The sequence below is a fragment of the Bactrocera tryoni genome, unplaced genomic scaffold (genome assembly GCF_016617805.1).
Source record: "Bactrocera tryoni isolate S06 unplaced genomic scaffold, CSIRO_BtryS06_freeze2 scaffold_25, whole genome shotgun sequence".
Taxonomy (NCBI): domain Eukaryota; kingdom Metazoa; phylum Arthropoda; class Insecta; order Diptera; family Tephritidae; genus Bactrocera; species Bactrocera tryoni.
In genome coordinates, this window is record NW_024395977.1 from 19,936,900 (window position 1) to 19,948,922 (window position 12,023).

Below are 12,023 nucleotides of genomic sequence, written 5' to 3' on the forward strand. Positions count from 1 at the left end.
GATTTGTATAATTTCTAAAGAAATATATCGGCCTATTGATAATAAAATTCTCTATTAAGTTGTGATTCAAATGGAGAAGACGTTTCTTGTGTTGTATATAAATATATACATATATTATAAGTTCAGATGTATCAGATGTATGAAATTATGATAAAAGAATTGTGAAATTATATTGAAGATATATTTGTATCATATTTTTAACCTATCGTCAACTAATTCCAAATAAAGTGAATGATTAAATCAATTGTGTTTATGATATTTCAGTCTTTCTTTTATTGTACATAAACGGATATTTATGTTAGTAATAATTCTAATATGAATATGAAAATAAATTAACTTAATCTATAAAACTAAAACTATATTATTATTTTATTAAGTTTGCGTTTCTTTTTGTGGATTGATTCTTCCAATTCCTTGCTACTCTACTTATTGTGGATGTGCCTAAAACTACTTATATCTTTTCTCGCAACAATATTCGAAACATTCCACTGAAATTTTTCCTGCAAAGACAAATGAATTAATATTATTTTGGGAATTTCCAAAAGTGTTTACTTTTCTGTTTACAATTTGTATGCATTTCTATGCTTGTTCTTCTCAACGCAAAACTGTTACGTCACGAAATTGTTGCACAATGTATTTGTTTTTGTAAGAATTGTCACGAGCTAAACCGAAAAAAACTAAGGTAAACTAGTGTCGTAATCTTATATTCTATCATTCATGGTGCCACCCATCGTAGTGACAAAGTAGTTGTTGTTGATCTTCCTCATATCATATATCAGCAATGGGATAGTTTGGCACACTTCTAGCCTTATACATTTGTATTTCAATAAAATAATTTAAAATTTCTTTAAAAATGTTGCAATTAACAAAACAAATCAACCGATTTGCATTGTGAGGTTTGCATTCAGACATAACAAATTTGTGAGCATTGGTGCTTTTGAAATCATATGTGACCTGGTCTACGAAAAGGTAGCTAACGTGCGAAAACTAGTTTTCTGGGAAAAGCTGTTAAAGATAATCGTCAGTTTCTCGTTATCTCATTAATTGTTCTCTTCTTTTTTGACACCTTAGCCCCCTTTCCGTAGACCAGGTCACATATAAGTATACGGAAAACCTCACAATAGTGAGGGTGGTGATATTTGTGAGGGGCATCAGATTAGGGCTAATGATTTTTCATAAAGTAAACCATCAAAAAACCTAAAATCCAATTATTATTAATAAATAGTCTTCTAGTTTTAATAATTGCATTCAACTGTCATAATATGATTTGGTTCAGGAATGTTTCAAATACATATATTAAAATGATTATCTTAATTACTATAAAATATTTAGACTTGTATATTATATTGAAACAGCAACATTGAACAACAACGACTACGTTGTCTATACGGAAGAGCGGCACGTGGAGACTAAATGAAGCATTAATGTTTTATTGTTAATATTTATTGCCTGTAGAATTGAGTTGTAAATAAAAGTCCGATAGCCATTATCACGTATACGGTTATTAATTGCTTCTATTTAATAGAAGTGAATATATTATTTGCTTTTCATTAGTATAAACTTTGGAAAGTGTTTCTAAAAATGCAAACCAGTGCTGTGCTTGAGAATTTACGTTTTCATATGAAAGTTCGTGGTCTGAAGGCTTACATTGTGCCGACTGAGGATTCCCATCAAAATGAATATATTTCGCCGCATGATGCGAGAAGGGCTTTTATCAGTGGATTCAATGGATCAGCTGGTACTGCTGTTGTTACTCCGGAAAAAGCATTAATGTGGACGGACGGAAGATACTATCAACAAGCTGAAAAGCAAATGGATTCTAATTGGGAGCTTATGAAGGATGGCTTACCTTCTACACCAACTATTGGAAAATGGATTTGCGATAACACACCTATTAGCAGTAGTGTTGGTGTTGATCCTAAGCTTATTTCTTACCGACAATGGAAGCCTATTCAAAAGGATATGAAATCTAGGGGTAAGAGTGGGTAAATTTTAGAATAGCATCCACCGATTTCGGGGTTAAAATGGGGGCACAATTCCGATTTCTTTGGCGCCGCGATTTGAAGGTATCGTTTGAAAGAAGAAGTCCTCCTAATTAAAAAATATATAGGGTTATAGGTACCGCAAACGCTTAGTTTACGAGATATTCGACCTTAAAGTTCAAAAATCCCCAAAATTCGAACATTTCAACAAGCTATTTACCACATTAAACACTTTACTCACATGTTTCACTTCAAATTAATTAAATTAAACTATAAACTTTTAAATAAATCCACATTTTACACTTTTATCAGTTTTTTTACCGAAGAAATCTTTATTTTAAAAATTACATTTTACATTGGTAGTGAACACCATGTGTGTGCTAAAAATTGCGACGAAATGGGGCGCGCCCATGTGATAATAAGGAAATTCGCTGAAAAGCCATTTTTCCCAAAAATTCCTCTATCCATTCATGTGGATATATTCTTTATTTAATTTAATAAACAAATAAGTAATATTGGTAAATGTTCAGCGGAGCGGCTTTTCCGAAAACGTGCACCAATTTTCACGGGAAATGTCTTAAAATACTCGTTTTTAGTTCTACTTTACGAATATGTTAGGCGCGTGCTTTTAAAAACAATATTTTCTTTGTTTTAATAGAAAAACATTGTATTTCCCCAAATCAAAAATTCACTTTTGCACTTTACACGTCTTTAGATGTTAAAAATATATTTTCTATCAATTATATACACGTAATTATTGATGCTGTTTAGTAAATTAACAAGAGAAATTGGTTTTTATGTTATTTTTATAAAAATATGAAAAACTTCACGATCACTTCACTTCAACAAAAATGGCGAGGTATGTTCGAAATTATGGCATCACTGCGGTAAATTCGAATGGGTTCATGAACTGATCGTTTTCGAATTATCGATATTCTCAATATTCGGGTCTGAAAGAGAATTGGTAAAAATGAGAAATACATAATAGAAAAATTTATAATTCATTATTATTGCAGAAAGAAGAAGAAGTTGGACACAGAAGAATTATGAACGCCGGGGTGTTGGACCGACCAGGGTTATTTTTTTTCGTGCGCTGATTTTTATCTTTAAATTCCCACAGATCAGAGGTATTTTATGGCATCGCTTTACTTTAGACGCATGTTTCTCAAAATTGTTCACTCTACAAAAGTGCCCAGAGCAACAAAGTCGAAACTCACACCTGCGAGGAATCTAAACCTGATTTTTCCACGAAATTCGCATTTGTTCGCATTTTGTATACCTGACAAGAGCTATAGCGTCTAAAGTCAAAGCGATGCCATAAAATACCTCTGATCTGTGGGAATTTAAAGATAAAAATCAGGATTGTAGGGTATTTTCTATGGAAAATTTGTACATGCCTTAGACCAGTTCTTAATGTTAATATTTAGGGCTAAAATTTTCAGGGACTTTTTTTTTGGGGTATTTCCAAGGAAATTTCGTGACGGGACTGAAAAAAATTATTCGTTCAAAAAAAAAACACCGTAATGTATATAAAAAGAGAAAAAGTATATGTAGTTAAAATTAATTTCGAAAATTCATAGTAATTGAGTATTGTACATTTGGAATAGATGATGTTTTTGGTAATATAAAAATGGTAAATATTTTACATAATAAAAAAAAAATATAATTTGTTCAATTATTATCTAATTAACTCCATTAATATATTTCATAAAATATTTGATTTTAGATTTATAAAGTCACTTGACGCAAAAAGTGCCAAAATGATTTGCATAACATTTTTTTGTTTGAATTATTCAACTAATTCAAATATTATGACAGAAAATAGCAAAAAAGAAAAAAAAACATCAAACACATGCGGGAGCTGCAGCACATGACAATTTTCATTAGCTCTGCTGTGCTACCGCTCCAAATTTTTTGCTACCGCTACGCCAGAGCATAGCGCAGAATTAAATTTTTTGCTCCCGCTCCAGCTATAGTTTATTACCTAACAAAACTCGGAGCAGAGTAGAGCACATACTTTACATTGTTATGCTAAGGCTATGCTGTCGCTCCCGACAAAGTGAGAGAGATTGCGATAGTATAGCAATAATTTTAGAAATTTTGCTGCTACGGAGTAGTAAATGAGAACCCTGCTCTAAACATTAAAATAAGTTTACATTTCACTTTTATTTTGTTATATTTTATCACTTAGCACACTCATCGTTGAAAAGGTTAGATTGTTTACAATTATGAGGAAAACGAGCCTTGCCACATCTTAAAGAGCAAATATGTAGGATTTTTAACAATTTTTCTTTGTTTGCTTTTTCGCGTGATTCTTTTTTCTATATTAACTATAAAAAAATTCTTTCTACATATGTATATGTGTAATATGTGATTTATGTGACTGAAGTACTTTCGCATAGTACTCCTTTCTGCGTTAAAATAAAAAATATACACTCAGTCCTTTTTTTACGCGATCTCTTTTTACGCTATTTCACTTTAACGCGGTTATTTTTGCAGCGCAAATTCCTTTTTTTACGCGAATTTCTCACTTTAACGCGATTGCTTTTCTTCGTTTTTTGCTTGGTCTTAAACTTGCAGCAGAATTGGAAAATTATTTTGTAGCAAATGATACTGATGCCAAACGTGCACGAATTTTTCAGAAAGAATTGAGTCTCTGCATGTTAAGATATAAAGAACTACTACATCGGAATTTATTGGGTCCAAAAAGAAGCATTCAAACAAAATTAACTGAATTTATGGTGCAAACTCAATCGGAGATGCTAAGTCAATCAGAACATCAATCCATAGTTCTTACTATTGATTCTGATACAAATTCTAGTGATATCAGTGCCGGCCATCAAAATAAGCGGCTAAGAATAATTTCCACTACGGATAATGACAGTGATTAAACAGCATTCAACGGTTTTTTCAATAAATCTACCTATTTTCTATTTTCTTCTCTTTTATATATGGTTTTTGTTTTGTATTTTTTATTTTGATATGAATGAATAAATCATAAGTCTGAAATTTGAAATTTGAAACTTATTGTATTGTTTTTGAATATTTTTTTGCGCGTATATTTTGTTATACGCGATATTTTTTATATTCGGAACCAATACGTCAGTTAATATTGGAAAACTAACCATTTTTACGCGATTTTTTTTTACGCGATTAGTGGCAGAACCAAAAATCGCGTAAAAAAAGGACTGAGTGTATATTGAGTTTCGTTAAAAAGTGGTTATATTTTTTAGTTATCTTGTACGTATATTGAAACAAAATTTGAGTTTTCATTATAAAATGGTTAAATTTTGGTTATTATATCTGTCAGCGCTTTCCATTTATTTTTGATAATACGTTGTTTTTTATATTAGGTGACAATATATATAATATTACTATATACATATATATAGGTATACATATACATATGTATATATTATTATATAATATTACTTATTTGTTTGGGTCGGCTTTAGTATACCATCCCAGGATTTCGGGAATAAAATGGGTATGGTCGGGTAGAGGAGAATCTCCTGATCACGAATATATATGGTTATAGCCGCAGGAAGCTTATAGTTTTCGAGTTATTCGCGTTTTAAGTTGAAAATTTGCAATATTTTAATTACATATTTTCGATATATAAAATTAATTTTGCACTTATATTTTTCACTTTTATATACACTAACACATCACTTATTCATTTGCACACATTTATTTTATATAATATAGTGCAAGAATAGCTTTTAATAAACATTTAAATTATTGTTGAATTTGATTATTTAAGAATAACAAATGAATTACAAACTGTCATATAATCAGTGTTACCTTATCAACATCATTTGTAAAATAACTAAATGAAATAAAGGGAACAGATTATACCCCAAATACGAAAATCAACATCCTATAAAAAACAATAACCCTTATCGGTCCAACACCGGGGTGTATCAAATTTTTTTCGCGTAGAACTCCTTTTTGCGTGGGCGGCCTTCGGCCTCGCTTCAAAAAAAATAACCCTAGTCGGTCCAACACCGGGGTGTATCAAATTTTTTTCGCGTTGAACTCCTTTTTGGGTGGGCGGCCTTCGGCCGCGCTTCAAAAAAATAACCCTAGTCGGTCCAACACCGGGGTGTATCAAATTTTTTTCGCGTACAACTCCTTTTTGCGTGGGTGGCCTTTGGCCGCGCTTCAAAAAAAAATAACCCTGGTCGGTCCAACAACGGGTATATACATTTTTTTTCTCCCGTAGAACTCATTTTTACATTGGCAGCCACTTAAACTGTATTTAGCAGCCACTTAACTCGAAAACAATAAGCTTCCTGCGGCTATAACCATTGATGTATGTTCGTGATCTGGAGAATCTCCTCTATTCGACCATATCCATTTTATTCCCGAAATCATGGGATGGTATACTAAATTCTTCCCATTTGTTTATTAAATTAAATAAAGAACATATCCATATAAATGGATAGAGAAATTTTTGGGAAAAAACGAATTTCAGCGAATTTCCTTATTATCACATGGCAGCGCTCCATTTCGTCGTAATTTTTAGCACACACATGATGTTCACTACGAGTGTAAAATGTAATTTTTAAAATAAAGATTTCTTCGGTAAAAAAACTGATAAAAGTGTAAAATGTGGATTTATTTAAAAGTTTGTAGATTAATTTAATTAATTTGAAGTGAAAAATGTGAGTAAAGTGTGTTTAATGTGGTAAAATAGCTTGTTGAAATGTTCGAATTTTGGGAATTTTTGAACTTTAAGGTCGAATATTTTTTAATCAGGAGGACTTACTCTTTCCAACGGTACCTTCAAATCGCGGCGCCAAAGAAATCGGAATCGTGCCATATATACATATGTATGTGTATATGTATATAGTTGCCGCTCAAAAACCATAAGTCAGTGGCAACTATATATATAGTATATATACATATAGGCTATGTTCGTAAATGCATCATGACGCGCATCATGACGATTGCATAACAAACAGAACGTTCAGAAATGCAATATTGCAACACTGCAATAATCAAGCGTTCAAAAAAGCAACACTTCTATCAACTGTCATACATAATTTCTATCAAAAAATTGTTTACTGCATTTAACTACGATGTCTGACGGAAAGTAAGTGCAAAACTGTTTTATTTTAATTTTTGTATTGGAATTTAGTTAAATTATGTTAATAATAATTGTATAAATTATTTTTAAATTTTTAGTGAAAATCTCAGTAATGCGGAGACGCAGTTATTGCTGAGAGTACGGTTGAATATGTCCTCGGGAAACGACTTTATTGTTTTAATAAATGATTCGTTTTAGGTATTTTTCTTTTTAAAGACAAACATTTGTACCTACAAATTTTCTTTTTGACTTCAATACCCTCTTTTTCTTAAATTTAAAGAAAATCTATCATTTCTTTGCTCACAAATTTCGTCTAGTGTTAGATTCAGCAAAATTTCCATTTTAGTACTATACGCGTTCAAAAATGCAAACAAATGTATCTGCAAATTGTCAAAAATTGTATAAGAAGTATCAAACGTCAAACTTGCAGTGTTGCTACTGTTGCTTATGCTGCAAGTCATGATGCATTTACGAACATAGCCATATTCTTGACCTGGTGGACCTCCTCTATCCGTACATACCCACTTAAACCCCGAAATAGGTATAACAACAATTTTATTTAAAGAAATGGCTGCGATACGCAGTTGTGTTTTCCAGATAAATGTGTTAATAGATATAAAATTATAAAATATTGTAAAATTTATCACAAATCGAAAAAACACGTACTAAAATAGCTGCTGAGTAAATTTTAGAATAGGATCCCCCAATTTCGGGACATAATTCCGATTTCTTTGGCGCCGCGATCTGAAGGTACTGTTGGAAAGAAGAGAGTCCTCCTTATTAAAAAATATAAAAACGTTTAGTTTAAGAGATATTCGACCATAAAGTTCAAAAATTCCCAAAATTCGAATATTTCAATACGCTTTTTTTACTACATTTAACGCACTCTATGCACATTTTTCACTTCAAATTCATTTAGTTAAACTGTAAACATTAAAAAAAAATCACAATTTACACTTTTTGCAGGTTTTATAAGTAAGAAATGTATATTTTAAAAATTACTTTTTTCACTTGTAGTTAGCATAGTACTACGCAAAAGTACTTCAGTCACCCTGAGTATTCGCTCGACCAGTGTTATTTTTTTAAAGCGCGGCCGAAGGCCTCCAACGCAGAAAGGAGTACTACGCGATATGATATAAATTTTATAATATTATCATATGTAGAGTTTTACTTATTTGTGTATATTAAATATAAATCACGTATTATACATATACATATGTATAAGGAAAAAGTGTTCACATTTCAATTATAGCTTGAAAAATATTGGAAAGTATTTTTTACTATAGTTAATATAGAAAAAAGAATCACGCGAAAATACAAACAGAATTTGAATTATTTTATTTTACAATTCCTACGAAAGCTGGTTCTACGCACCGGAATTGTCCCGGATTTTATCCGATCAAGGGCTGTTTTTTCGGCGATCTAATTCCGTTTGGATCGGTAAGTGTTAATCTATGTTTGTCGTCATTGGAGCAATACCTTGTAGCAGGGTTGCTCCGTATACTCCTGACTCGTGCTGGCATTGAGTCCAACCCCAGCTCGGAGGACTTTTTCTGCTGCTTTTGCTCAAAAAGGCTCCATCCAAACTCCACATCGGTCAGGAGAAACACATGCATTGGATGGAGCCATCTTAAGACCAGCTCAGGCCTTAAGATACATAGGGAGTGGACCATGAGTTACGTGGGACCATGTGGCCAACGCACTACTGCGACACTAGCCTCTACGGCAATCAGCACATAGTTCGCGTGCCGCGCCGCCACTCACCCCGAGTGGCCAACAGAGGACCTCCACGGTCCCCAGGAGCTCAAGCAGGCAACATAGCTCCCACTAGTTGCACTTATGAATCGGTAACGCGTATTGATAGCTGCGGTCCAAGAAATCACGTTAAACAGCCGATCAGATTTTCTGTGTTGTGCCGCTTTCAACGTTATACGTAAGGATCGCGAGCGAGATAATGGTGAAGGTCAAGCCTTCATATTGCACAACACCGTGCAGTATTGTCTAATCGATGAAGACATCGACCGCAGGGATACTACCCTAGAATGTCAGGGTATAGCTATCCGGTCAGGCGATGTCGAGCTCGAAATATTTAATATATATATATAATATTTAATATATGCATGCACCCGAATATAGGCGCGCTACTTCGTGGTGAAAACCTTCTGGCACTAGGCGGGGACCACTATCTTTGGCATTCCTCCCGATTTTGTTTCTATGGACAACCGTCAAGAGTTTATCTAACCCGAAGAGACATGACAACCGAGTTTAAGTTCAATTCAATGGTGATGCCTCTTCGGACCCGAAGAAGTGCACGAGCTGTTTTAGCCGGCAATTTACACTGCACCCTTTGGTAGACAAAACCAAGCGATGTCTTAACCGACGGCTGCGCAAAATGCCAAACGATTGCGCGCCACTTACTTTCACCGATGGGGAGGTTCAGAATGCCATCAACAAATCGAAATCATATAAATCCATTAGCCCTGATAGAATCAATATACTTATGCTAAAGCATCTAGGCTCGATGGGAGTATATTATCTCACCAAGGTCCTCATAGTAGGAGATCCCACCATAGTACGACCATCACCCATCGTATTACGGGATGAAAATATTTTTTATATAAAATTTGTTAAATTAAAATATTAATTTCGAGGAGGTTGCCTGGAAATTGTGATGCTAAGTGTAAATAATTAATAATTAAAAAAGATTTTTTTAACATTACACCCACTCTCTTACGCAATAAGCAGTAGACTAATCGAAAGCATATAGCTTGTAGAATATGCAAACACTGGGTTGCCTTCTTTTTCCCGGTGCAATTATTGGGTTGCCAGGTACATACAGGTAACTTAAAAATAGTGATTTGCACCTATCGACTTACGCGATAAACCTTATACCAAAATAAAGATAATTTTATTGCGAGTATAATGATATAAGGTTGCCTGCGAAAAATTGGTGCTGAATCCCGGTTGTCGAGTATTAAAAACCGAAATATTCGTGCGGCTGAATACGTGCGAAAGATACGTCCGAGGAAAGTATTCAGTGCCATTTGTTATAAATACAATAACATAGTGATTAAAAATTATTCAAAATCTGATTCATCCAAAGAAAAACTGGCATCTTCAAGTTCTGAACATTCGTCGTCACTATTTTCTTTTTCTGTCATTTCAGCAATATCTTATACTGTTAAAGGCGTTTGGTCCCCAATGAATCCTGTTGGTTTTAGATAATCATCAACAAACCAAAAGCAGGTTTCAGGCTGTAGTTTAACACATTCAGGATCCGTTGCATGAGCCACATAGAATTCACAAAAATTGTTCTTAAAGTTTTTTGTTTAAGTGATATCCAGCACGGTGGTATAGTATTTGACTCAAAACTTTTACTTTTTTTTTAAGAATTTTTCGTTGTCTTCTTTTGAAGAATAACTTTTCACAAAATTTCGATATCTCGCTTCATTCACCCTATTGCAGTTTTTTATACCATACATATTAGCTGTGAACTCTTGAGCTGTGTCCATTTTTTCGTTGATAAAAACACCAGCTTCATCTGTCAATGATGAAAAAACTGTCTGATACTTTTCGTTTTTGGAAAATAATTTATATACATGGTTTCACTTTTCCTTTATTGTAGAATGCAGCCGTATAATCACATCCTGTAAATGCATGGAAAGCTGGAATACTTAGGCATAACTTGTAATGTAAAAGTGCAATTAATGCACTCCAAATGTTGATAATTTTTATTTTTTGTCGCTGAATTGGCTAGGCAAATTTCAGAATGCTGAATTTTGTGAATATTTCCCAGCAAAATAACCAGAACATCGGTATCAGAGGCATTAATTAAAATTTTCGACTCAGGTGGCGCTTTATATGGATGAAAAATCATCCTCGTATCCGCATTTTCATGATGACACATAATCAACTTCTTCACTTTTTTTATGGAATTTTGTTGGACTTCGTAAGAGAAACACTGGTGGTCAACAGTTAAAAAAATCTTTTTATTTCCGATGATCGCTACCAAATTTTGGTTTTCCCAATACTCAGCTAAAAAATGTACCAAGGCTGTTTTTTTTTCGACGAAGGAGCGACACACAACTGCAATGCTGCGTCCTTTTCTTTGGCACTGAATACATTCCTCGGACGTATCTTTCGCACGTATTCAGCCGCACGAATATTTCGTTTTTTAATACTCGACAACCGGGATTCAGCACCAATTTTTCGCAGGCAACCTTATATCATTATACTCGCAATAAAATTATCTTTATTTTGGTATAAGGTTTATCGCGTAAGTCGATAGGTGCAAATCACTATTTTTAAGTTACCTGTATGTACCTGGCAACCCAATAATTGCACCGGGAAAAAGAAGGCAACCCAGTGTTTGCATATTCTACAAGCTATATGCTTTCGATTAGTCTACTGCTTATTGCGTAAGAGAGTGGGTGTAATGTTAAAAAAAAAAAATCTTTTTTTAATTATTAATTATTTACTCTCAGCATCACAATTTCCAGGCAACCTCCTCGAAATTAATATTTTAATTTAACAAATTTTATATAAAAAATATTTTCATCCCGTAATACGATGGGTGATGGTCGTGCTATGGTGGGATCTTAGACTATCAACCTGGTGCTGACCACTCTTCAAATACCCGATGTGTGGAAAGTCGGAAGAGTGGTCTCACTACTGAAACCTGGGAAACCCGCCAACAAAGGGGAGTGCTATCGTCCGATAACTCTCCTCTCCGGAGTTGTCGAAAGCTTTTGACACAGTCAACCACACAACGCTACTGCAAGATATTGAGAAGCCTGAAACCTGAGCGGTCGACGTTCATCTGTACTATTTCGACGTGAATTATTTAAACTGAGAAGAATTAAATAGCGGGTTCCACTCCCCGCTTCTGTTTAACTTCTACATCTCGAAACTCCCACAGTCACCAGAGAGAGTTTCCATAACCTCGTACG

At 33.8% G+C, this 12,023-nt stretch overlaps 1 protein-coding gene across 1 annotated transcript in view; it reads left to right on the forward strand.

Annotated features, from left to right (window-relative positions):
• The first annotated feature begins 1,581 nt into the window (after positions 1-1,581).
• The window catches only part of LOC120780272 (xaa-Pro aminopeptidase ApepP), a 141,388-nt gene continuing 130,946 nt past the window's right edge, over positions 1,582-12,023 (forward strand). Inside the window, exon 1 of the mRNA XM_040112536.1 lies at positions 1,582-1,975. Within this exon, the coding sequence (XP_039968470.1) occupies positions 1,582-1,975 (394 nt within the window). The remainder of the gene's footprint in view (positions 1,976-12,023) is intronic.